Raw genomic sequence first — 27,882 nt, forward strand, 5'->3', positions numbered from 1 at the left:
GAGGCAGAATAGAATTTCATTTTGGAATTCATCTTCTGTAGTCTTATCAGCCGGGGACTTCATTTTCATGATAATATTTCTTCCTCTACAGTAATTACACTTGAGACTTCAGTTAAAAACACCTGCAGGAGTTTATCTGCAGCTAAAAGGAACTTATTGGAAAATAAAGCAAGCTAATAAGTACATAAAAATGAAAATCAATAATGCATTAATACCAAAAAGCGGCAAAATTGCGGTGTGACATTACATTAAACCAAACTAACATGAAGATCATGGGTCATCATTTATCTGCAGGGTGTTGTGGAGCATTTAGTGTTCTTCATCAGAGTGGAGGTTATCTGCAAGATCAAGAAACGATAAGATTAAAGTCTGGAGAGGCAAAGGCCCTGATTGGAATAAGGTTATTAACGAAAAAGCCACTGTGGAAGGAATCAAAGCTGAAATGGTTAGGACTGTAGTCTTGTTGGAAGGCCCAGAAAAGGTTCGGCACTGACTTGGAACAGACAAAAAAACAGATTTGGCCATTGAATTGAATGCAACATTGGTCTGTCAGAAGGGAAAAGGAGAACGCTAAATCAAAACCATATGCCCCAAATGTTTACAACACAGCAATTAAAGTAACAAAAACGTCCTCTGCTGTCTCACCTATAAAGCATCAGACACTGAGCTGGAAGAATAGGAGGAGCTTGACGACGGACATGCTGGTGGGACACTTAACTAAGAGAGAGAGGTGAGAAAGCAAAGAGAGACAATAGAAATATCATTTTGTTTGAAAATATTCTTAGTCCAGGGTGAAAACCTGAAAACTGACTCAGTGCTAGTTTGAAGCTAAATCACATTTTTAACCACCCGTGAAGGTTCCCAAAACTGCAGCTTCACTTCTAACTATGGACAGAATTTACTCCTGGCTAATCTGGTAAGTGCAGTGACATTCCTTCACAATGCGAGAAGGATGGAGCATTAGACTGAAATTCTTTGATTTGATATTCATAACTCAACCTCCTTTAGCGCTCGTGGGTTTTGGGCACTGACTTTCTTTTTGATGACTCTTAGACGCCTCCCGGTGGAGGAATTCCAGGCAGGTAACACCGTACAGCAACAGAAGTTAATTTCATTCATTCAGAGAAGATCCAGTAATTCTGTCTGACAGTCTATAGCTGAATGGGATAACCTGTATTTTTAAAATATGCGCATGGATGACATAATAAAATACTCAACGCTCTATTGTCCTGGTAGCAGCAACAGGGATCACTTCCATTGGTATGATTTGTATTGATCATATTCAGTTTAACAACGTAAAACTTCAATTAAAAGCAGAGACCCAATTACACACCTGTCCCTTTTACTGTCCTGGTGTGGCTACACATTTTGATAAATAAAGGCAGGTCTCAATTAGAGTTCTCTGAATGTATAACACCTCTTTAAAGTCCATTGGGTCACCAGCTTGAGCTAGTTCTAAGCGGTCAGTATGGACATGCTACACATCGTTAGATCGGTTAGACTCTCCACAGTTTAACCCTGTTAATTTTTTACGGAAAGAATTCTGATTTACTGTCATGGTAAACAAGAAAAAAAAGGCCTAATTGTTATACAAGTAATAGTCATACTGGTTGAAATAAACAATTTGATAGTATCCTATTTCCTTTCTCTGCTAGTTTTGTGTGAGGGGGATTAAAGCCTGTCCCAAATGTAGGCTGGGTGAGTTCAGTGGTTTAAGGATATAAAAGCCCAGAGGATTAATTTAGGTTTTACGGTAGATGGTATAATAGGACAACAGAACACTGTTAAAACAATGTGTTAAAATTGTTGGCAGCATACAGTATCCTTACATAATACCACAATAACTTGCTTTTACCTTTATATATTGTGTACCGTGTACTTGTAGCTGTTGCAAGCTAATTTCCTCCGTAGAATCACAGTTTTTCATCATATACACAACACAGTGCTCTTGCTTTGATTGGCAATTTGTTTAAGAACTATACGACTACACGTGTTTAATATAGAGGATCAACACTATAACAGGCAGAAACAGTAACTACATTCTACACGGAGAAGAAATCACTTGTCCTACCTGTTTATTGCTGAGTTCTAGTTTAGTTTCCAGTAACAGGACTCGGCTCATAAGATTTTCCCAGCTCTCTCTGGATATGGTGATGACTTGTGCTTCATTCTGGAATTGGATAAGATAAATAGAAAAGGTGAGGGCAATTTCATGTTGTATTCAATTTCCTTTGCTTCATGTGTAATTAGAAAAATCTATTAAAAGAAGTTATTAAAGAAGTAGAGTAAAGAATGTGTGTTATCAACCTTTTCTGTGTTTCTCTGTCTCTCAAGTTCCTCCAGGCGTTTCTCCAGGACACTGAGCCTGTCTAGCCCTGACAAAAGACTCTCTTGTTGAGCTTCCAGTGCTGAGAGCCTTCCTTCTGTCTCTGATGACTGAAAGACAGAAAAGACATGAAGTTACATGACATTTTATAATGGCATGTATTCAAACTCCTCTGGAAAGCAGTAGTACAAAAACTCAAACCAGATTCTAGGGAGCACTCGAATTAAGTAACAGGCAGAGGCTTTGATCCATGTTTAAACAACAAGTTACCTTTCTAGATAAAAAAAAAAAAAAATTCTGTTATGGTGAAAGCTGCAGCACATTTTTTAAACAAACGCAGTTTAACAAAATATTCATAATTTCCATTTACATCATCTTTACTGCTGGTGAAATATACAAAGATAATCAATCTTTACCATTTCCATTGTATGAGAAGTGGACTATGTCACAACACCCTTTTTATTTAAATCGTATTGGCTCCATGTATTGGCAAAGTGGTTTAACTGAAGTTTAACTCTATTGGGCTGGGCGATATGGCAAGAAAATGTTATCACGATAAAAATTATATATATCACTCGATATTGATAATTTTCAGGATAAATGTTAAATCATTATTTCTTTCGAGTTTAAAGGCAGATTGTTCTGTTTAAAAAAAAAACCAGATGGTTAATTGTGGTTTTAAACTTTTCTTTATGGTCAGAAAATGACACTTGATGCCAAACAGTGGATCAATTAACAAATCTGAGGTACAACATTCTAAACTATTAGGTAATTATTGTTTTACTGCATTCAGTTTCATTAATGACTAATTGATTCATTTAATTACAGTATTTTCCATATCGGTGAAAATATATTATTTGTATTATTAATTATTGCATATATATGTTTTATGTTATGTCAAGAGATGACTTGTGTATTTCACGTAGGTTGAGTATACTGTGCCCCGTCTACTGTAATCCTTGGGCCACTCTGTTTCAACAGGCCTCTGGGGGCTCCTGAGGAAGAAGTGGAGGGGTCTTTGGGGGGGGTGGGGCCCATGGTAATAGTAAATGGTCTGTATTTGTAAAGCGCCTTTCTAGCCTTTCAAACCACTCAAAATGCTTTACATCACATTCACCCCATCACATACATTCATACACTGATGAGCAGAAGCTAAGGTGCCAACTACCCACCAGAAACAGGAATTAACTCATTCATACACATTCACAGCAGGGAGCAATTTGGGGTTCTTGCTCAAGGACACTTCGAGTTTCTGGGGGAGCCGGAGATCAAACCACCGACCTTGCGATAAGTGGATGACCGCTCTCCCCCTGAGCCACAGCCGTCCAGCTGGACTTGTATGACAGATGTAGCGCATGTTGTGATCCATTTCAGAAAGACCATAACACTAAATCTAAAAGGTTTCGGTCCAAATGGTGGAGAAATGCCGTATTTACTCAGCGTCTTCTGACACTGTAGTCTGATAATTGTATCCAAGTCCAAGCACAACTTTCAAAGCTTATTAAAGTAGGTCTACTTTATTAGTACAACATACAGAGCTCCTTATGGCTGTATCCATAAATATACAGCTTTGTTCTTGTTACGCAAGTTAAAAAATATGCATGAATATTTTCCATTGACATATAATAATGTATTTTAGAATCTGAAACAGCCCCGCGGCATTGCCAGAAAACTTTGAACCCTGTAAGAAGATGAAGAAAGAAAAGCTTACACAAAGAATGTCATCCTTGTCCTTCTGCCCTCCTCCCAGCTCTCTGATCCCCATTCCAGGAGAATGGGGGGGGTTTAAACCAGTGTGAGAGGTGTAGGTTACACTGTGGGAGGAGAATGCTTCCACATGGGAAGAGTCTGTGGGAAAAGTCAAGGGATTTTCAATGTGATTCACAAGAAACGGCCTCTCAGATACCTGAAACACACAAAAACACAATGCCATTCAACTACAGACATTTATTTCACAGATTCACATTTCTAATCATTCACCTTACTCACGCGTCACACCTCACCCTCCTCCCTACTGTCAGTTACCCTTTGATATCCTTGTTAATGCTCCCATATATCCAATGACTTCAACATAGCATATTTAATGTGCCCGTGACCTTGTGCCAGCTAAAGGTTTCAGTGACTTTCAGGTAACCAAACACACCCTATGGCAGGAGCACATTCATGGCCCGTAGGTCTTTTGCCAGCTGATTGCATTTACAAAAAAAACTTGCTGAGAACAAATCCACTCATAATAGGCATGTGGTTTGTTTTGTGTAGCGGTCATATTGGCTTGTTAGCTAGGTATCTGTATATTTGAAAAGCCAACTTACTTTTTTTCTTTATTAAGACCCGATTACTTCAAATAGTACATGTCTACTCAGTAGTACAGCAGCAGTGTGGCCGGCCCGCATTCATCAGATCCGGGTTTGAATCCTGGATAGAACACCATCGCATAATTGTGTCGGCCAAATGACTAAATGTTCTTGCCCGGTTTGGTCAAATAATATACAGCGAGATTTGTGTGAATTAAACTATCTGTGCACATTAACTTCAGAAATAGTCTCTGGTTACCACAGAGCAATTACTACGTGCTTATTACGTGGTCCCACATTTTGCTCACTAGGAAAACATGTTACTTTAAGTCAGTTTATCTTTTTAATGTAAGTAATAGTACTAATTACAATGAAAAATAGATTATTGGTGATTCTAATTAATGGTGTAACTACAGTGTGATTTGGAATAAAACAAGATTTCTAAAGTCGTGCAGTGCATGCCCAGGGCAGAGTTTTCAATTTATGCTTGGGCAAAATGATTTCAGTTGTCTCCATGGTAACCTCCTTCAGTCTCTGGCTTTAAGTGAAGCTAATGTTCACTGTTTAATTCACACAAATATCCCGCTGTATATTATTTGACCAGAACGTCTAACTTATTCATCAAACAGGCAAGAACGTTCCTTTTCCATGTACTCATTTGGCAGACATTATTATGTGGAAAAAGAGTCACATTATAAAGTTTTTTTTTATCCAGGCCTCGCTGTACTACTGTGTAGACATGTGCCATTTGAAGTAATCCGCTATTACTAAACGTGTCTTTCGTTGTCAACTTCCGCTGTGGTCCATTTCTGTTGTGGCTTTCGTATTAGCATTGTGGCTTTTGTATTTGGCCTGACATCTCTGGGCCACCGTAGAACTGTAGGCATTGCTGCATTTTAGAGGTCACGTGTTTAAGTTATTGTATTATCATTGAGTGGTGCGCAATAGTATACAGTACTGTGTACTTTTAGTGGTGGTATAGAGCTACAATATACTTACAGCGTCTGCATCAGTCAGCGTCGGATGAACTTGTCCTTTGCCATCCTTGTACGAGGCTGGACATCTGACTCTGGGCTACAACACACACACAAACACACAATATAGAATTGCTGTTTGTTGAATGTTTTTTTGTCTGCTTTGATATTTCAGGTCTCCTCTAAACTTAATTAATGTCAACAAACAGATAGAACACATGATTCATTTTAGATCTGTGGGATTTAATTTAACGCCAAGCGTAATGGCTGTTCCGGCTATTACGACCATCCATTCGTTAAAAGCAATGTTTCCCCTATATGCATTCAGAAGCGGTAATGCACCGCTGCTAAAATTTCACACACAATCATTAGGCCTATTATATCAATGCACTACTGATATTCACTCACACACTATGCGAACACATTAACACTCATCGCTTGGCTCGCTTCCTCTCTTCAAAGGACATCTACGTGACAGGTGCTTTTAGCCTATAAGAGCAATGTAACTCTTGTGTTTGATTGTCCGAGGGGCAGAAAGTGATGGTGAATATGAGGAGGAGGAAAATATTCTGGCAGTAAATGTACTGTGTCGGTTATGGTGTGTTAGCGTCTGTTGTTTCCCCAACTGCTGTAAAAGTGAAGCCACTTTGTGCTAAGTTAGCTAACATCTTACCCTCCCCTTCAGACTGTGTAGCTGAGCAGGAAAGCTTATACAGTAGGCTACGTCTTGGCTGCTATGTCTTAATAATAATAATAATAATAATAATAATAATAATATTTCATTTTATTTGTGCGTGCCTTTCATAGCACTCAAGGACACCTTACAGATTAAAACAGTTAAAATACATTTCAAGGAGGCAAATACAATAACAAGAAAAAAAACAAGACACAATTTAAAGATTAAGATAAAATGGAGAAAAAAAAAGCAGTTCATCATAAAGCCGGTGGAAGGTGGAGTTATGTGGGGCAGGCCTTTCGAAATAAGAGGGTTCTGAGCTAAGTTTTAAAAGGAGGATAGGGACGTCTACGGATGAATAGAGGGAGGGAGTTCCTAAGGTGAGTCGCACAATAGCTAAAGGCTCTGAACCCCATTGTGGACATGCGGGCAGGAGGAATGGAAAGTAGTGAGGAAGAAGAGGATCGGAGAGTTCGGGATGGATGTAGGGCTGAAGGAGTTCAGAGAGATAAGGAGGAGCAAGATTATAGAGTGCTTTGAAGGTGAGGAGAAGAACTTTCAAATCAATACAGTATTTGACAGGGAGCCAGTTTTGTTTTAGAAGTGGAGTAATGTGTTCAGAGACTGGGGTTCTGGTGATAGTACAGGCAGCAGAGTTTTGGACCAGTTTATGAATGAACTTGAAAGAAGGGAGTTACAGTAATCAATACGGGAAGTGACAATAGCGTGAATGAGAGTAGCAGTGTTATGTTGTAAGTGAAGGACGAAGATGGTTGATCGTGCGTAAGTGGAAATAAGCAGACCAGGTAAGATTATTAATGTGTTTTTCAAAGGAAAGTGTACTGTCGAGGATGACATCAAGACTCTTGACATGGGAGGAGGAGGGGACAGTGGAATTGTCTATGAGGAGAGCGAAATTTGGACATTTTGCTAGGGTGGATTTGGAGCCAACAAGAAGAATTTCAGTTTTATCATTGTTTAGTTTGAGGAAGTTTTGAGTGAACCAGGTTTTAACTTCATCTAAGCATTCAGTTAGAGAAGACAGACAGGTTTGGTAGATAAATAGAGCTGGGTGTCATCAGCATGGCAGTGAAATTGGATATTATATTTCCTGAGAATAGAACCAAGGACTGATCCCTGGGGAACACCACTGGTGACTGGGGAGGGTTGTGATTGAACATTTTTAAGTTGTACAAACTGAGCGTGGCCATGCAGGTATGATGTGAACCAGTTCATTGATGTGTTGATGATATTAGCTCAATTTATTAGTCTACATCTCTGTCCTGTACAGACTGGTTCAGCGGGGTGGTGATGGCGCATAGATAAGATGCTTGCCTTTGGTGTGGAAGAGAGACATCCACCATTGTGTCTGTGAGCAAGACACTTAAACTCTGACATGTATAGCAATTGTAAGTCGCTTTGGATAAAAGCGTCAGCTAAATGAATAAATGTAATATAATATTAGGAAAAGAAGTAAAGTAAAGTTAATTAGTGGTCCAAACTAGTCCTTTTAAGCTAATGAGGATATGTTTTTTTGGATTTTAGTGTGCAAATAAAATGCACCCCAGAAGGGAAGTGGTTTCTCATGTTGCCTATTATTTTTTTTTTATTAATGTCTATACAGATAAATATCACAAACTTTAAAATGAAGACGCAAAAGGCAAACATACAAATTTGTCCAACTATTTGTTCAAAGAAATGGTAAAAAAAAAATTGGTCAATATGATTTTTTAAATATTTTTCATTGGAAAACTTGAAATTTTAAAACCCCTGACCATAACTACCACGACCAACACCAAAACATTCCCCTAAAGCGCACATTAAACTGGGAAAACATTGAAATTTGAAGAATTCTAATGTCCATCGCATGCTCATGGACACAAGAACAATACTGCTGTGTTGGGGTTTTCTATTCAGACATACTACGCGCACAAAAAAATTTTTTTCCTTCACCTCCACTGCTACAACTCCATCCTAGGGGAAACACTGAAAAGCTTTGGTTGTCCAACAACCAAAGGATGCAGGCCTAACCTGAAAAAAACGCTAGTGAGATTGATTAACTTTCTCTCACCTGCAGAGGCCAGAGAATACCAGGCCTTTATTTAGAAGTAGGGATGCACTGAAATGAAAATTCTTGGCCGAAGCCGAAAATGAATATAATGAAAAAAATTGCCAACCTCACAGTATGTCTATACAAATCAGCTTCCTATGATATGTAGATTCCTACATCCCATATGTTTTTTTACCCTTTCAGATCTACACTCATACATGGCCTCTCTTGAATCCGATAAATGGAAATCCATTATAGTGACAGAGAACTTTAATCTCATAGACTTCAAATGTAGCTGCGGTCATTTTGTAGCACTTTATATGGTTTTATGCATTCTTCATTCTGCACTGGGGGTGGTTTTAGACTAAGGGGTAGATGTGAACTACTGCTGGCTTCAGTAGCCATAATTTTGTGGGATATTTTGCAGATGATAGTAGGTTCTTACACATCTGCTCTTCGGTAACTAAACCACCTCAATCTGATCAACCTGCTGTCATTTTTTTCTGGAACTGATGCTTAATAAGTTTGGAGAGTCTGTGGAAGAGAGAGTCTCTCCTGCATGTAAACGGTTGTGGAAAGCGCCTGCAAACTCTCAACACATAATGAAATAAACGCAAAACACACAGGAGTTGAAGTAATTGATTGTAATTACAAGGAGACCACAACCTTAACCCAAAGTCAGTCAGGGGTGCGTCTCTCAGATGTTAATATGATACACTTTTATAGCATTTCAAGACAATAACTACATTTGCTTGGCCATCTGCCCAAAGAACTTTCATCCTATCATAAAAAGCAATAGAGCTGAACGATAAATCGTTTTCTACTTGAAATTGCGATATAAAAGAATGCGATTAGCTAATCGTGAAGACGGCGATTACAATGTAGGTTAATTATACAGTGCATCTGACGCAGTTACAAATTCATTCCGTTGTCATCCTTGTGTGACAGATCTGCTCGCCAATCACAAGCGCCGTGCGCCTCCTGTTATGGTCATACTCACAGGGCGTGTGCATTTTACAACAACCAACGAAACTAGATGAAAACATGGGATAATTGTGCTGGTGGAACCGACACAGGCAGCGGCTGTGCTGCAATTTTGTCCGGTGTCAACTCACACTGAAGTGTTTCAGCAGCGAAGCGTTTAGCCTACACGTTGTTGATGTGTTGTTAATTTGCAATTTTGTGTGCTTCAACTACTGCTGTCTGTGAGCCTGTTTGGTTCCACTCTCTGCAGGCTAACATTACATATCCTCATGGAGCATTTGCCTGTCTGATTTTACTGACATACAGATTTTGCTTATTTGTTCAGTTGTCCTTGATTTTTGTTCTTCTACTATGGTCAAGTAGGCTACGTAGTTAAATTGTTTCTTTTTTTGCCTGTTTTAACCAGTGTTGGGAGTAACGTGTTACAAAGTAATGCATTACTGTCATCAGATTACTTTCATCTGTATTTGCAGTAATTTAAGGGTGAGATTAGCTCCCCTTAATAAGACATCAGCTCCCCTAAAAGCATGATTTGTGATATTCAGGGGGGGGGGGGGGGTCTCTATAATATTGACAGCATGCTTTGAAATGAACCTCTATATTTCTCTATCATTATGGATCATGTGGAGCGTCAGACTTCATCCAGCGAGAGGGAACGATCACCGACCATCCGCACTGGGCCGGTGTCTCTGCGATCTCTTGGCCCGACACGCTATGAACAGTTCGTGATTATTCCCTCTGGCTGGATGAATATTACGCATGATCTATGCACTACTGCAGCTAAGGGGTTCTCCACAGCGCCACGCAACTTTCTAAATTCTTCCCTCTCACGGAGAAAAGAAATAAATGTTTCCAATGAAATGTCCAAATAAAGTTTTAAGCATTATAGTAGGCTACTGTACTGTAGCCTTGTTCTTCTCTTGACAAATGTTTGGCTGATGTTCACATCTTTGTTGTCAGCTTTGTAGTATTAAAGAGCATAAAAGAGAGATCCTGTGTATTTCTTCATTATAATAAGGATTTGTGTTGATCTGGGCATACATGAGGTGTAACTTTATTGTTATTGTGCATCACAGGTTATGTTATGCAGTAATCCAAAAGCAATGTAACTAGTAGTGTAACTAATTACTTTCAGCAGTGAGGCAAAGTAAGGCATTACTTAAAAAAAAAAAAAAAAAAAAACAACTAGTAATGTGTAATCCATTACCTTTTTTTGAGTAACTACCCCAACACTGGTTGAAACTGTGTTTATTGTTGATGTACGATCAAGAGTCTGGGTGGGTGTTTTATTTTGAAAATCAACTGGATTCTCTATGCCATTCTGTGTCTGACTTCCTGCCTGGTTCATCTGCTCTGTGCTGCTTGACGCGGCTTCCATCAAAAATAGACCGGCAGAGAATATTGAACTTTAGCAAAACTTCAATTAAAAAAAATAAATAAATGGCAAATCGAATCGTTATCGCAATATCTGGCAGGAAAGTCGCAATTAGATTTTTTCCCCCAAATCGTTCAGCCCTAAAAAGCAACTTGTATAGTATGATCTGAACATACTTGGTCCATGCTCTGAAGTTACTTATATCATGTACAAGAACACCTGGTTCCACTTAACATGATGTCTCAACAGCTCCCTGTAAGGGCCTCATCTACACATTCCAAGACCAACACCAGAATTAAACAAAGCCACACAATGGTTCAAGGGGCCTTCAGTGGCCTCTATCAGTAAGGTTTCAGATTGCAGCCACTACTGTCCCAAGTGTGTGCTTGTGCGTGTCCACGAACTAATGAGTGAGCCAAAACAGAGACTGACACACCGGAGACAGCATCACGCTGCAACGTTACAGTAATATTTTATCAGCTTGATGTTGAATTAATCCATGTTCACTGCATAACACTACACTGACTGCATTTCGCTGACATGATACATCTGAATATTATAAATGAGATTGTTTCCACACATTCTAACAGTTAGACCACAGTAAGTAACATTACTGTAGTATATATATATTTATGTTGTATTATTGTGTGTGTATCTCTCTCAATAAGGTATTTAGAAAAATGTCAAATGTAAAAGTCTTTACTTGTGTGAAACATAGATTGGAGGATATTTGTTTACATTTTGGAAAATTAAGTTAGTCAAATGAACTAATAACAGTTTTTTGCTGTGTGCCAATGGATGTACTGACAACTATTACTGAATTACTTAAAAACTAGAGGATTCTCAGGCATGTTCTGAAGCGTCCCCATTCTTGTCCCTGTCCAACTAGAGATTTTCCTAATCCACACATTAATGATATTAATTTAGTTATTTAAATATATATTTTTGGGGCATCCAAAAATTGATATAGTGGATGCTGCCTTTCAACAGAAAAGGTCCGTGTTGCATCAATCCTGATACTTTCGTCCTGGTGACAAGGTGCAGTTCACCTGTGGTGTCCCTCAAGGCTCAGTGATTGGCCCCGCCCTGTTTAACCTCTACATGCTCACCCCTCGGCCGTGTCATCAGTGTGGCTTGGAATTTCATTCCACTGCTATGCTGATGACACTCAGCTCTACCTCAGGACAAAGCAAACCCCCTCTGCTGCCTTGCCATCATCCACTTGTGCCTGGAAGGCGTGGATGAAGCCAGACCTTCTCCAGCTAAACAGCTCAATGATTGAAACCATCTTAGTCGGCACCCCAACAAGGTCCAGTCGTCCATCCTCACCAGCATCACCTTCTCTTGCCAGGATATTCCACTTTCAACATCAGCCGCCAACCTGGGTGTTAGAATGGAATCTCATCTGACCCTCTAGGCTCACATCAAACATCTGCGCAAGACCTTCTTCTTCCACCTCAAGAACATGCCCAAACTCAGTCCCACACTCAATCGGAAAAGCTTGTCCACACCTTTGACTCCTCCAGGCTGGACTACAGCAATGCGCTTCTCACCGGGATCCCTGGCAAAAGCTTCCAGAAGCTGCAGTAAATCTAAAACAGCGCTGATCCTGTTGAGGGTGCGCAAGCATGACCACATCAGCCCTGTCCTCAATGGGCCAAATACAGGCAGGGCAAAATAGTTCAGGTGGTCTTCCTGGGGGACGATCCATGAGGCCAGGCAGACCAGGAGGGCCACAGAGTTCAGGAGGCTGTCCCGGAGGACGACCCAACAGGCCGAGTAGAACAGGGGGGCCACAGAGTTCAGGAGGCCGACCCGAAGGTCGACCGAGCAGGCCAGGGTGGAACCACAGCTCAGGAGGCCGTCCCGGAGGACGACCGAGCAAGTCAGGCAGATCAGGCAGGAGACTGAGATTAGGTCGTCGTGCTTGAGGACGACAGAGAGAACAGGGCCTCACCTGAGGCCAGACAGGTGACCGAAGAAGGTGAGACCTCTTTGGAGGATGGGCTGGAGACCGGCGTAGGAGGCCTACAGGTCTCACTCCGCACCCATAGAGATGGATCGAGTTTAATAGGATACTAACTGCAAATTTGCATACTGAGTGATGTGATCACTACTCACTTGAGTTTTATTCATAGTTTTCTGTCACATGACATACGCGTTGACCTGGAGGACAAAACAACAGACCAAGATAGCGGCTCACACCGGACTCCCTTGTAGAAACGCTGTTAAATTTTATTTGGATCACCTCTCAACTCAAGAAAAATATGTATAGACACAAACTGCAAGTGTTGGGCACTTGCGATCCATATACAGCACCCGCTGCAGTATTTTCACCGTTACAAACCGCTAGGTCCCTGCCAGCGCACAACTGCGGTAATATTTACATTTACCTTGTAGGGAATCCCTCACCTAACACAGCTCAGGCTCATCTCCTCGTTGATTAGTGCATCCGAAAGCACAACAACCATCCAACATTTTAGCAACACAAAAGTAACTCAAAGTAACATTGTATCACTTGCTTCCTCGTCGGCTGGCAGTGGAAAATAATTATAATAATTCAACAATTTGGTGTCACTAAACAGAACTGTTCGACTGAGTGGTTTAATGATCTTTATGATCTAAAATCCCAGATTGTTCTATAACCAAACACAGAGATGCTTTGCTGCCTTTAATGTTACAGATACAGTTACAGATTGTGCAATCTGCATTTAAGAGTCACATAAACATGTGAAATAATCCATTGAAAGGCTCTGTACCTTCTTTAGTTGGTTGTGTTTCTGCACAACCAAGTCAATCACGTCACAGATGACAGATATTTTCCTTTGAGAGAAACCCCACTGGAGGAACTGCTGTTTGGTCAGAATAGGCTTATAGTGGAAGATATCTCGTAGTACCTAAACACAGACGAATGGATCATTACGGGCTAGTGGCAGGCATCTTCACAGAATTTTGTTATACTTTACAATAGTCTTTGTGCAACTGAGAAAACAGCACTCAGAATGTGTTACCTTATAAAGAGTGTCAGTGAATCGTAGGTCAGTTTTGCCGGTCAGCTCCAGTCCCGCCACCATGAGTTGCCCAGCAATAGGTGGAGAGAAGGAGGTGAGTGCGAAGCTCACTATTGGTAGAAAAGCAGAGGGATCTCCTTTGGAAAGGCTAGTGAGGAAACAACAACGTGCAAGACAACTGAGAAAATGGATAATCTGATATGCGATATTCACACTGCTCAAACATTTTAATCACAGCTCATAGGAGTGCTAAAATCAGATTCACACGCACAAGTGTGCTAAGGCAGAGAGTGACAATCAAAATCAGTCGCTACAGAATCACAAATTTCTACAGTGTGTCAGAACTGCATTAGAACATATCTGGCAAAGTCAATAACACAATCTAACTTCATAATCTAAGACTACTTAATAAATAATTTTATATTTATATTACTCTAAGTGAATCTGGAATAGATGTTCTTTGTTCATATTGGGCCCAAAACAAAACAAAGATACTGACCTACAGGTTATCCGGCTATGCAACAGTTGTCACGTGGATTATTTGACAGATATGTGCACTGAAAGAGACTCTATAATGCATATTTATTTGAACAGACTCTAATTCAAGTGGTGCTAATAAGCATTACATGATGGATGTGCTATAATGGTGTGGTGCATTTGGTATTAATTATGGAATAAAATTTGGTCCGATATGCACAATAACAAACATTAGGAATGCCTGCCAGCCCTCAAGCCAACATATCATACTCATTACTGTGTTGTTCTTTATTTTTTGTTTGTATTGGATATATATGTCTGTGCTGTTACTACTCAACAATGCAAAATATTAAAAAGAAAAACAAGTACAAGGGAAGAAAAGGTCTGGAGTGCTCAAAGGTCAACAAAGTGTAATGAAGGTGCTCTTTGGTGGGGGACAAAGAAGAAAGGTCTAAGGCCCTCTTCTGGCAAAAAAGTATGTCATGGGAAGAATTTGAACACTGAACAAGAAGCCAATGAGCTCACAGGTGAGCAATGCAAAGCATGATCCATGGTTCCAAACCATTTTAGAATAAAACGTGAATGAAGGCAAGTCTGTGCCCATGTGCAGTAGCTGCTCAGTGTTACACTGGAACAATAATGATGTGGTTACAAAAGGCTTTCCACACACACACACGACTTTGTGTGTTAAATGTTCCATTTAAGCAAGATTAAAAAAAATAAAATATAAACTGTCATAAAAAAGGCATGAGAATTTCTTTCCATTTGAGCATACTAGACAATTTGAGTTCATCCTGAGTCTATCAATATCAATAATATTCAACTGTAATACATGATATTTTACCTGACAACACAGTAGAGCTGCAGTGTGATTAACTGATTATTTTTTGCTCGTAATCTAACTACTTTGTTTATCGTTCTGCTAGGTTAGTGTTAAATCACCCTTCATAGTATTTTCAAAAATAAAATAAATGTTTCACAAATCTGAAAGTGTGTTTTAAAGAAAGTTTAGCGTTTCTGGAACAATCTAGTCCAGATTTGACAGCTGCGAACTGGAAGCTAACTTCAGCGTCGTGTTGCTGTTTTGTTAATGAACTGTTAACGTTATGTCGTGTGTTGTTAGAGGGCCTCTGTGTCCCTGAAGTAACGTTAGCTTTACGGGAAGTTTAATGGCCTAACTTAACGTTAGACTTAACTTACCCGTTGTAGTCGACATGCCCGGTGTACTTTATCACCCGTAGGAGAGTTTCCAGTTTACGAAGACAACCTTGCACATCTCCAGTAGACAGCATTTTATCTGCAACCTAAGCGAGACAGAGAAGCAGCAACTTCATTTGATTTGTTATAACAAAATATTAGCTAGCTAACGTTATATTTTAAAACCGAGGTTAGCTAAAACAGAGTTAAAAAAGCGCAACCCTAACGTTAACTACTTCTATTTAAAGTTGTGCTTGAATATTAATCCACAATCACTTACCCCTCCTGTTCCAGAAAATGCTGCAACTCGACGACTTGACGATAACGACTCGCTGTTTTTGTTTCTGCCGGGTTCACCAACAGCACGAAACATGATTGGCTGAAGTCTTTCACGCAACGTAACGACTTGACGTCAGCGACGTTGGCTGTACGTACACTACTTTCTGCTTTTTTTTGGTTTGTTCTTCTGTTTACTTTATTAATTTGTCACATGCGGCGCGTATTTACGCATAAAACGAGCACGTTTGATTCATTATTGTAAAATTAAAAATTGTCTTTCAGTACATCTGTTTATTTTTTTTTAGTGATGACGGAAGAGAATAGGGGAGGGGCAGAAGTGACAGGAGGAGGGCGAAAAAAAAAAAAAGATGATGTTTGTTAGACAACAGTATGAAATGTTCCTCCTGAACCAAATGAGCAGCTGCCCTGTTTTTATTTGGTCTTGGTTTGATGATATGACAACCGGCTACGTTTGATAGCAGAGAAACCGCGTTCCAGCTGTCCTTGTGTGCAGGTCAGGTTGTCAGTCAGAGGAAGCCCTAAACTCAGGTAGGTAACGTTAGCTCGGGTTACGCCGCTTTGTCTTACTCATCGTGAAATAGTGCGTCGTGTTTGGAAAAGAAACGCTAAAAATGTCCCTTAATATGGCGGCAAAAAATCAGTTTTTGCCGACACTGTGTCAACTTAAACTAGCTCGGGGGGAGCTAACTCGGTGTTTTTAGGAACACATCGTGAGTGACAGCCAAAGCGGCCAATCGCGTTTTACTTTGAATGCCGTCGCGTTGTGTGTGGCCAATGGTGTTGAAGGGAAGGCGGGACTACGGGTCAAACTACCGTGCTCGATGGAACTTCCACAACAGTGTAATAGATTTGTTTATGCGACGCAGCCGAGCTGACGGTGGACAGGCTGAGACATGGAAAAGACGACAGGTGGTGTAACTTACACGCTAATATTGAGGTTCATAAGCGCGGGGGAACCGGGGACAATGCTTTGAGCAGATACTGTCATTAATATTTCAGTTACACGTCAGTGCAGTCTGGCACAAAACACTAGAAGCACTGTGAAATCTTGTTTAATATAGGAAACAACAAAGTTTTATGACTGCCACACGTCTCTTGTTAACAAGATGGACTTCAGTCTTGTGCAGGCAAGAATATGTTACAGATTGGCTCCCAAAACAGTCAATTAACAATATGTCTATCTATCTATACACATTTAATTCAGCCTTAAGAGCACAGAAGCTCAAGCACCTAAAGCCAAAGTGCTGCATGCACATTTTACCTGCATGCTCTCACAGTTAAATCAGTCTGCTTTATACCACTTTATTCATTATATTCCCCCCCCACACAGTTTTTCTACTAGAACATCATGCAGAAACATAGAGGAGAACTGTAGATGACATCATGTGACCCAAATATATAATCCGACTTTTTAAAACTCAATAAATAGTGTCTGTATTTTATACAAAAACACAATCAAACTGAATCAAAATCTGATCTACAGAACGCTACAGCGCGAGGAATTTCTGTGTGATTAAACAGAACAGTGAGAGGTTGTCTGACCCATTTTAAGTTGTTAAGTTCTCATCAAAACAGAAGTTTTACCGTGAAACCCAATGTAACAAATCAGCCAGAGGAAATTATAATAACAGGAGGTATATATATTTCCATCTCAAGCTCCAGAGCGAGTAGGCAGATTTTGTAAAAAACCTGTGATGAATTGTTGAATTTGCTAGTGGATAGTGTGACCAATATGATCCATGACTCTTAAACATTCTGCCTAGTGGTTTATACGTTGCTTGAAGTACAGTGGACATACAGTAAGATTACATGTACAGTGTTTTAGGTATGATATTTTATATTAATCAATGAACAAAGTGTGAAGGAACTTCCACCATGCCTGTAGACACTCTTTCTTGTACCGCACTCCAGCTCTTCGGCGAACGACCTGCCTTCTGCTACAGCCAAATATTCAACTCAGATGTTGACTCGTTAGTCCAGAGCACCTGCTGGAATTTTTCTGCACTCCAGTCCCTGTTTTCCTGTGCATAGTTGAGTCTCTTGGCCTTGTTTACATGTCTGAGGCTCTTTGGCCTCAAGTCTTCCATGTACGCCACTTCTGACTAGACTTCTCTGGACAGTAGATGCTGTACCAAGTGACTTTGAGTGAATGTCTTCATGATTGGTGATAATTAGCACCTGTTTGGTATGACTTTGTGCCAGTGTACCTAGAAGAACTCATGATGTTTTGAAGGCATAGGGCGGTCACACCAAATGTTGATTTGATTTAGATTTTTCTTCTGTTCGCTCAGTTTGCTTTTTGTTCGTCGATGAATATAATCTATTAACATGTCTAGTTTTGAAAGCATTCTTACTTTACAGCATTTTTTCCACACCTGTCTGAAAGTCTGTATGTAACCAAGATATTTTAATGCACAAATATAACAAGACAGTAAAAAAAACACAGAAATTACTGCGCGTTAACCGCTGTTGCTGGTGCCCGAGAAGTTGTCTTACTGTGCTGATAGATTGAGCAATACTAATCCTGTGAGGTCTAAATGAGAAGAAAGACAACAGGGAAAGTGTGCAAGCAGAAAGACTTTCATGTATGGTGTCACTGTGCTGCCTTTATAGATGGGTCAGGCACTGTGGAGGCTGCCTCCCAGACAACAGCAGCAGCTTCAGGAAGAGCTTGCCGACCGACTGGCTGACCAAGCGGGAGGTCGAGAGCAAGGTAATCAGAGCAAGACTGTTTGACATTAATGCTTTTTATTTAATGTATGAGTGAAAATATGGGCTCGGTTACAAGTAGTTTTCATCAGTAGTTGTTTGTTACCTTCGCTTTTCTTGTTCAGCCTTTCTTGTTGTGCTCTTCACTGCTCTTGTTTGCTATAAATTTGACCCCACCTGGCTGTTCTTGTTCCTGCGTTTCTGATCATATCAGTTTGTCTTGCTGTTGTTTCGCTCCAAGCAATCTGTCTCCTCTTTGATAAAATCTGAAGTTCTCTCCTTTTGTATTTAAAATGAATCCCTTACAGTGTCATTAAGTAAGTAAGCAAAAATAAATGTGTTTTAGACAACATATTTGTTACATATACAGTAAAATGGGCCATTATATTTATTTTTTACAGTTTACCAAATAAATACTGTACATGGATAATGAAGACACACCATATGAAAATAATATGAACAAAGGTTTTTTATTATTAAGTTAAATTGTAACAACTCAGTGTACCTGGTCAATCTTTAGCCACAATGCATGCTGGGATAGTCTCCAACAATAGTTTAAAAAGACATTAAATGAAAAGAAAATTAACCAGATTATTTTTCTCTTGTTCTAGGGAGGGATGGATGTCCCCAGAGAAGAGCTCCTCAGCACTGTTACGGCCCCGACATCTACCATCTACTCAGAACACGCATGGGAGGTATGAACGCAAACACACACTAAGCGTTACTAACTCTCTCTCTCTCAGCTCGCTCCCATTACATATTTTGAGTGTATTCTTGGGTTGATGATGGTTGCCCCTCCTCTTTCCATTGTTGTGCATACAGTCGGCTTAGCTAGAAATAACAGAGACTACCTTAAGACATAACTTCAGTTGATTCAGACACAGGATGATGCATAATCCTGCATCATTCATGTTGCCTTCATTTACATTTCTTTCTGTTCAATTAAGTTTCCACCAAGGCGCAGGAGTGACCACAAATATTTAGCATATTCCTGCATAATCTGCCATTTTGTACATATTCTTTATTTGTTTATGTTTTTAATTTCTTGTCAATTTTATGCTCTGTATTTATATACTTTATGTTTATTTTTTATGCACCAAGACACCCAAAGTAAATTCCTTGCATGTTTAATCCTACTTGGCAATAAAGCTGATTCTGAGGACACACAAAGTCAGCAGCAGCCATGAGTGGCCAAAGGTATTTGGAGGCAGCTAGAGAGAGAGAGAGCTGACGGACCGGTTGTTCAGCTTAGTGAATCGGGGATTTAACCCATTTAGTGCAGTATGCCTTATTTTCTTCTTCCACAAAGAAAGCCTGGGCTGCTATAGTACCAGAGTACAAACGCAGTGACACAACACACATGGATGTTAGCAGCCAGGTATCCATTTGATTTTTTTGAACATTACTTCCAAAGAGTTGTGTGGTCTTTCCTGTGTGTTTGAGCGTGTTCTTTAAATGAGATGTTTCTTCTCCTTTAAGTTTGCCTAAAATGCAGTAATGTTAAAGAAAGCCATTCTAGTAGGAAAGAGAGGTCTTTGCAAAAATATATTTGCGACACTGTAAACAAGACACTGTGAGCAAATTATATTAAAATCACTTATGAGAAGAAAAGACATTTGATGGACCTTGAGGAAGGAAAAAGTTCTATGACATCGGTTTTAGCGTATCCCGGCCGTCATTGGGTGAGAGGCACTGTTCATCAGGTTTAACTTGCTGGCAAACCACAGAAAGGCTGACTTGAAACATTCAGATTGTACACGTGTTTCTGATGCAGCTGTCACTTCACTTGTTTTCTTTCTTTGTTGTCTCCCTCTTGCTGACTGTAGGTAAAGAACATCATGGTTTTATAGATTTGGAGATGTTGCCACCTGAATTAGGCATCACCATATTGTCTTATCTGAATGCTACTGATCTGTGCCTGGCCGGCTGTGTGTGGCAGGACCTGGGAAATGACGAATACTTATGGCAGGGGTAAGGAGGTCATATGTTTGTGGGGATTAAAACAATGAGGTGGTGTTTTGATTCATGTTCAAAAAAAGCGTCTTTGTGACCGGCAAAGAATCATCATCCTGAGCAGTGTTTTGTGTGATCTGCCATACCAAAGACATTTTATAGAGGAGACGTGCCACTCAATCACATTCTCAGTACCACTCTATGGGGAAAGCCTGTAACGGCAAACATGGCGGTTATCCCGCCCCTCCCGCTAGAAAGCCAATCGTCTGCTTTTAACAGCCGAAGCGGGAAACATTTCAGCCAATCGTGTAAGGGTCTGTTTTACTTTCGTGGTTCATGTGTAGTAGAAGTATAACCGGTGGCGGAAAAATGTCTTTTAAACCTTATTTTGAGGCAAAGTCTTCAAACTATTTCAGCGATTTTTGTGCAGTGCAGTTCTAGCTCTCTCCCCATTCATTCAGACTGTCAACGGCTGTCTTTTGTTTTTGCCTCATTTAGACAGTAAAATTCTATCTGTTTCTATTTCTATTCTATAACCCACGTGTGTCTGTCCATCAGGCTGTGTAAGTCCACATGGGGACACTGCTCCATCTACAACAGAAGACTTCCTGCTGGTTTCTCATATAGAAGACTATACCTACAACTAGATGAAGGCAGCCTGACATTCAATGCTAACCCACAGGAGGTAACACATGCCCAAACATTCATCAGCAAAATCAGCAAATAAAACAAAACCTCTGCTTCCAGCCAACTAAAACTAACTGACAGGTCAGTTACAAAGATAACAAGGTAAAACAGTACCTAACTATGTACCTGCTATTAAAAAAAAAAAAAAGAAGAAAGATAACAAAAGAGGTAGCCACCCCTCGCTGCGATATGATGGATGTGGACTGATGCGGGGAGGCAGGGTGGGAGAAAGAATCAAAACAAGGGGTCCAATCCCAGGGGAGATGCAGTCAGGAAATGAGAGACTTCATGTCATAATCACATCAGATCAAACAATGAAACACTAAGTCCAGAACACCTCTACTGTACAATAAATTCTTCTTTCTTTTTGTGTGTGTAGGGCATCAGCTATTTCATGTCTAAAGGTATACTAGTGGATCATCCGACCGAGCTGGCTAAGTTCATCTTTTACACCAGACGGCTCAACTGGAAAATGCTGAGGATTTACCTGGATGAGAGGTTAACACACACACACACACGCAGAATACCCAGAAAACTCACTACTAGACTATAATGGCAGAAAGTTCTGTGACAGCAGCTGCATTGTTGTATTTATGTCTGTGTGTGCAGGCGGGATGTCCTGGATGAGTTGGTGACCCTCCATAACTTCAGTAACCAGTTCCTCCCCAATGCTCTACGGGATTTCTTCAGACACATCCACGCGCCCGAGGAGAGAGGAGAGTATCTGGAAACCCTCATCACCAAGTTCAGCCACAGGTTTTGTGCCTGTAACCCTGGTCTTGTCCGAGAGCTCGGCCTCAGTCCTGGTTAGTGATTGCAAACATATATACAGAACACATGCTCTATGTTAAAGGTTTTTGTAGTTGTTGTGGTCCCAGGCTTATCGGTATTAATAAAATAATGGATGCTGGTATGAAGCCTGGTCTGTCCTGATCAGTGTAAAATCTAAGCATGTTACTTGCCACTTGTTTGTTTTAAGTCAAATCAATTTCATTTATATGTCCCAACCTACAAAATCACAAATTTGCCACAAGCCGCTTTGCAATCTCTATCCTTAGACCCGCGGTTCAGATAAGTACAAAGCCCCTTTTAATGGGGACAAAGAGCAACAGATGAGGGATCCCTCTCCCGTTATAGCAAAATTTGATTGTGTGTCAACAAACAAACAGAAGGTTAGAGAGATGCAGTAGTTTTCTGAAAGTTTACAGTGGCAGTACAAGCTTGGGCTGTAAGTACCAGGCTTCATAGATTCACTGAGACTGAGCAGCTTGAAGGATAATTGTAAAGTAAACTCCGTCAGACTGTCTGATGTCAGCTGGGAGGTTATCCCAGAGCACTGCCTGCTTCTTTTTGGCTGAAGCGGGGCGAACCCGGTAAGCTCTGAAGTGAGTGAGTGGTGACGTTACACCATTGGCTGGTCGAGTGTTGGCGTTCAACCTTTGGCCGCTGCTCTTTCAAAATGAACAGGTGCAAACAGTTCTGAATCACTTATATCTATTGACAGCAAAATATGATTTACTCAAATGTAGATTTTACTGCTTTGCAACTGAAATCTGTTTAAAACCCTTGAGATATATTAATAGTAAATATTGATTCATTCCTTTTCTCCTAACTTAGGTTATTTGCTTAAATCAGTTTTGTGGCTGTCATGTTTTCCACTGAAATGTAATGAACAAATGTCATATTCTGCAGAGCCCGTAGACATCTTGGAATTTTTGTATTCAACAAAGTGAGAGAAAAAAAACCTCACAATGGGTACCTCGTCTCTGCTGATCAAATGAGAAGATGGTATCAAACGGAGGCTTTAGTCTGCTGTGTTGAGTGTGGGCTGAATTACAGAAACGCCTCTGTGTATTATGCAGTACAATTCAACACCACCACAAACTGAACATTATAACCTTCATGCAGAAGATAGGATTTAATGCCGGACTTTTGTATTAGACTATACTTGTTTTACCTAGGTGCAGCTAATAACAGCCAGCTGAGTACATACAGATATCTGTAAATCCAATAGGAAATATTCTATATAGACCACGAATAATCAAGTTACAAGGTCGATTTTATTTACTGTATTACAACACAGACTGCATAACGAGATGAAACTGCAGTTCCCTTTATTTTACACTCGACAACCAAACGTTATATACAAAAATGATATACATGATGAATGGGTGGATAAATAACAAGCCAGTACAAATATTTTACATTATATTGGACATTTATTTTGTATCAGAATGAAGTAAACTAAATTTGAGGTAGAATTGTGAACAACATATTTGCAGATGGTGACATTTTGCATTTTAGAGTTGAAAAATAAATGTGTTAGTGTTGTCTAATGACACGGTTTCTATAATACACTGAACTTTTTTTTTTGGCATTTCTATCTGCAATTTCTTGTTACTTATCAGCCAACATGAACTGACATAATATCTGTTGGAAGCTAAAATCATCCAATTGTACACACATTGTATTCAGTTGTGTGCAGTGATAATTTGGCCTGAAGGTGGCACTAGAGGAAAGCTCTTGGATTGTCCCAAATGAAAGAGGATGTAAATCCGGGGGATAAATACATTCAGGAAATTTCAAAGCAGTAGGATTAAATTTTAATGTTTCTGGTGTGTCGGTCAAAGTTTTGACTTGATTGTGATCCTACAAGACAGATCAGGGGGTCATCAAGATATCTTTGGATTATTATAATATATCTAGACCCCAAGCAGACACGCGTGTTTAAACCCTGCAGCTGGAAGGCCGAAATCTCTCGTGACAGTTGAAGAAATTTTTAAATCTACTCCACCCACATGTGACCCACAGAGACACCAAAAGGGAAATAGTCAAGGTTTTATTTTATCCCTGGCCTCAGTATTGCCAGTGGACCTTGCATTAACCTGCTAGGGGCTTTGTTAATGTCAGCAGACCATACAGGAACCAATCCCTGACTCTGTTGCTGTTAAGTCCTTGGACCTACTCGTATGATTAGTAGGATTAGTGTAATGGTTCGGAGACTGAGGCTAAAGATGGATGGATCGCAGCCTTTTCATGCTGCTCTGCCCCTCCATCCCTCTGGAACGGATTTTGCAAAACAGTGGAAAACAGTTTAGAGTTTATTAGTAGCGCAGTACCTGTCAGTTTCTGTGTCTTACTTTGGTTCCTCTTATAGTAATATTTTGGTTAAGGATTTGAATTTTGAGGTCCAATGACATTTCTGCCGATGGGGCACTGACAGCTCAGTTTGAACAGCTAACACTAATGACCTGTTCTGTTTTAGTGCCACACAGCCGAGCTTTGTGTTAAAGCTCGTGGGATAAAACAAAAACTGTGATCACGGTTTTCCTCTCATCTCTCTGCAGACGCTGTGTATGTGCTGTGCTACAGTCTGATCCTGCTGTCCATCGATCTGACCAGCCCCCACGTCAAAAACAAAATGTCCAAGAGGGAGTTTATCAGGAACACTCGCCGAGCAGCACATAATGTCTCGGATGACTTCGTAGGCCACCTCTATGACAACATATACCTGATTGGCCACGTGGCCGCGTAGCTTTACCTACCAGCTGTCCAGCAGAAATCCTCATACTGCACTGAAGAATACGAGTTGGTGATTGACACATACATGACAGTAAAGTATGGAACACTGTATTATTAGATTTTAGATCAAAGGTGTGAAACACCTGAACTGTCTTTAAAACCAGGTCACTGCAAAGAAGGAGGTTTTAAAGTTGAACCATGAAGACGAGCTCTGATACTGCACTGACGGATGGAAACTACTGATTGGTGGAGGAGGAGCACCACTGCCCTCAGCCTGTCACAGATGCCGGGACAGTCATGCTGATTTCCTATTGGACAGGATTTGCCTCACATTCCCCAGTAGGACAAACAGCTCCATTCTTGTAGGAAGCGACACGGGACGTTAGACGTGGCTCAAGGCTAGCACAAGATCACTCACCATTGTTGCTTGTAGAATTAGTGTTACTAATGACGAAGGTACGTCAGTTGACCTTGATACACTGTCCAGGGGTAACAACCAGAATGTCCAAGTGTCAAGATTCAACTAAGCCTGGTTTTCTCTGGCACATACTAGTTTATTTATTGTTTCATTTTATGAGTAAGACGAACAAGACGACAACACATTGGGCCTCGTGTGTGAACATTTTCGTATTCTTATCTCCTACTTTTTTCATTGAGGTGTGCTTGTATGAGTGTTCCAAGTCAGAGTCACTAAGCTCGATCAACTGCACCTAACAAACGTAACGTAAATCGCTCGCTTCAGCTTCATGAATGTCACCTGTTCGTGATGCGCTTGTGAGATTTGATCATTTGACAGAAATAAAGAGGGAATAGTTTGACATAAAGTTAGGCCCATGACTAAGACGAGAGAATACGTGAGAATATTACAGCCTCCCTGCAACCGAGAATGATACTGGACAGTGACCTGCATAAATTTTCAAATGCAGAGGTTCCTGTGCCAAAATGTGCCAATAAAAAGTACAAAATCTAAAACACCTTTCAGTAAATTGGCAAGTCATGTGAGAATATGGTGGATAACAAAATATTATTCTTGCGTTACATTTGTTTTAGTTGTGTATTTTATTTTAGTTCTTTTCTGTCTCATCGTTGAACCCCAGATTGATTGAGATTATTGCATCATAATTCTGAAAGTGAAAGTGTTTTTGTCGCCCAGTGGAGAAGGTCAGACATGACTTGTCCGACAGGTCTGGAGCGATTGTGAAGTTAATTTGTATCTAAGAGAAAGTTCTAGAGACTGGTGAACACCACAAATGTGAAATTATTTAAAGGTCCCATGTTATACTCATTTTCAGGTTCATACTTTTATTTTGGATGTGTCTTCCGGCTGCTCTGCCTCAACTTTCAGTGATTTACGGAGATCCTGATGGACAGATAGCTTTACTTGTTGTTAGCAGTTACTTTAGCTACTGACTACTGCTAATGGTGGCTAGTTAGCTCAGTTAGCCATGCAGCTATCCATCCTATTAACTTACTCTGCGCGGACTGGAAGCTTGGCGCTCCGGGGGTATGTTGGTGTTTACACCTCTGTTAGTACGGGAGCTTTTTACTGCTGGGTGCGCCCAGTTCAGGCAGAGTCAGCTGATAATGGCAGCTACAGTTAGCAGTAGCTAACAGCTACTGTAGCGATAGCAACAAGTAAAGCTGTCTGTCCATCAGGAAATTCCTTAAAAAACAGAGAGTTGAGGCTGGAGAAGGTCCGATGCTATTCAGATCTGTTCATGACATCGTTAAGGGAACCAAAATGAAACCGCATGTTGGCGCACACATTTACTGAAAGACTGAGCAGGAGTAAAGGAGAGGATTTTGTTTTAATTCAGCTGAAAATATTTTGCATAATATGGGACCTTTTTAACATGCATGAATTCAAATGGATTGTTGCATAATACATTTGATGGACATGCAGGTAAAAAGCAAAGTAAAATGCACATTCTCCGTGTTGTAGGAACCAACTAGCTGACTTCTGTGCGACTTTTAGTCCAGATAATGATGATGAAGATTATTGAAACTGAATGTATTAAAACTGTTTCTTATACATGACATTAGGGAAGAATTTAATCATACTGCTTTGAGGTGACGATCTTTTTGTGCAGCCGATAGAGCACAGCAGCGTCTACAGTATGTGATGCTGCTTTATGAAGGAAATAGTAGAAGTCAGGGTTCGGTGATGGACCTGACTCTAATTCTGGCATCATTATCAAGGACGTGTAGAGAAAGATAATGTCTGCAATTTTTAGCTTTTGAATTGTCCTGGAAGGATTAAACCACTGGCTGAGGTTCAGGAAATTATTGTGTTTTAAAACTAATACTGATATAATTTTATATTTTTGCACAATGCACATGTATTTACCGCAATTGCCACAGGTTTAGCTTTAGTCGTAGGCCTCCATTGTTTTTTAAACTCCCTGGAAAAACAACCCAGTGAAAGTTTTCTTATTTAACAGTATATAGTATTTTTCAAATAGTGGAAGCTTATTATTCTTAACAGGGGCAACAAGCCAGAAGAGAAGATGTGGTGGCTGACAGGCATTCCAGTGGTGTACAAACGACTTCAGTCAGAACATATTGATGATTTCAAATATTCAAAGACATTAAATATTTCCAGCTGTTGCTTTTTAAAAGTAAATCAACTGAATAATGCCCATCAGACCTGAATGCAGGACGAAAGTCACTTCTACCCATGAGTCCCAGCGGCTAACATGTAGCTGTGACAGTGATGGTGGAATGGAACCATAGCAACAGCCATGATGACACAGTTTGTTAAATTGAGGGGGTTTATATTATAACCTAGATATCTAGTTGCAATACCAATCAACATTTATTTCTTTTTTGATTTGTTTTGTATCTATATAGATTTTGTTTAAAAAGTCTCTTCATTAGAGGCTGAGTTCAGAATTTATTTTAATTAATAAATAATGTTATTGGGGATTCCTCATTGCTGATGATGCACACAGATCAAGAACTTTATCTTCATTGTTTTCTTTAAAATTATGAAGGTAATAAACTTCCTGTAGTGTGATTTTGTCTTTATAGTTACCAGAATACTTTATGACTGACAAAATGTACTGAGAAATTGTTCCAAATATTTGACTTATTAAATCTGTGCTTGATTTTACAGACATGTTTTAACCACCTACAGCTGTACAGCGTAACACTCATTTTATTTGATCCTCTCTAAATTTAAACAGTTCAATTCATAGTTCAGTGATAGATGTGGTTCTCCTTCCCCACGAGATGAAGGTGAAGGTGTTTCCTTCCTCTCTCTCTCTACTGCTTGTGGCTGGAGGACTGCGATGGCACCCAGTCACATTACTATTTCATGTGGTTTGTCAGCTAACAGTTAAATAAAG

General features: G+C 40.1%; 2 protein-coding genes across 9 annotated transcripts; one reads left to right on the top strand and one right to left on the bottom strand.

Moving 5' to 3' along the window:
• cep44 (centrosomal protein 44) lies at nucleotides 1-17,745 on the bottom strand. 2 transcript variants are annotated; one of them, XM_046047420.1, is made up of 10 exons: nucleotides 17,539-17,745; nucleotides 15,368-15,471; nucleotides 13,691-13,838; nucleotides 13,439-13,576; nucleotides 5,620-5,694; nucleotides 4,038-4,232; nucleotides 2,308-2,436; nucleotides 2,072-2,170; nucleotides 646-717; nucleotides 1-338 (listed from the first exon to the last, which is right to left on the bottom strand). In XM_046047420.1, exons 1-9 carry the CDS (start codon nucleotides 17,539-17,541, stop codon nucleotides 646-648), a joined length of 963 nt encoding a protein of 320 aa, XP_045903376.1. In that variant the 5' UTR covers nucleotides 17,542-17,745; the 3' UTR covers nucleotides 1-338. The 2 variants fall into 2 exon arrangements, with proteins under 2 accessions (XP_045903376.1, XP_045903375.1); XM_046047419.1 differs by lacking the exon at nucleotides 17,539-17,745 and adding an exon at nucleotides 15,645-15,801.
• On the top strand, nucleotides 16,008-27,882 carry fbxo8 (F-box protein 8). 7 transcript variants are annotated; one of them, XR_006824784.1, is made up of 9 exons: nucleotides 16,411-16,573; nucleotides 18,278-18,377; nucleotides 18,985-19,068; nucleotides 20,200-20,344; nucleotides 20,885-21,011; nucleotides 21,393-21,511; nucleotides 21,623-21,819; nucleotides 24,361-24,605; nucleotides 24,700-27,882. XR_006824784.1 is itself a non-coding variant. In XM_046047413.1 (8 exons), the coding sequence occupies exons 2-8, from the start codon at nucleotides 18,278-18,280 to the stop codon at nucleotides 24,546-24,548; spliced, it is 960 nt and encodes a 319-aa protein (XP_045903369.1). In that variant the 5' UTR covers nucleotides 16,008-16,192; the 3' UTR covers nucleotides 24,549-27,882. The 7 variants fall into 7 exon arrangements, 6 of the variants coding, with proteins under 6 accessions (XP_045903369.1, XP_045903368.1, XP_045903373.1 ...); XM_046047413.1 differs by lacking the exon at nucleotides 16,411-16,573 and adding an exon at nucleotides 16,008-16,192 and having other exon boundaries at nucleotides 24,361-27,882; XM_046047412.1 differs by having other exon boundaries at nucleotides 24,361-27,882.

This window comes from Micropterus dolomieu, linkage group LG04 (genome assembly GCF_021292245.1).
Source record: "Micropterus dolomieu isolate WLL.071019.BEF.003 ecotype Adirondacks linkage group LG04, ASM2129224v1, whole genome shotgun sequence".
Taxonomy (NCBI): domain Eukaryota; kingdom Metazoa; phylum Chordata; class Actinopteri; order Centrarchiformes; family Centrarchidae; genus Micropterus; species Micropterus dolomieu.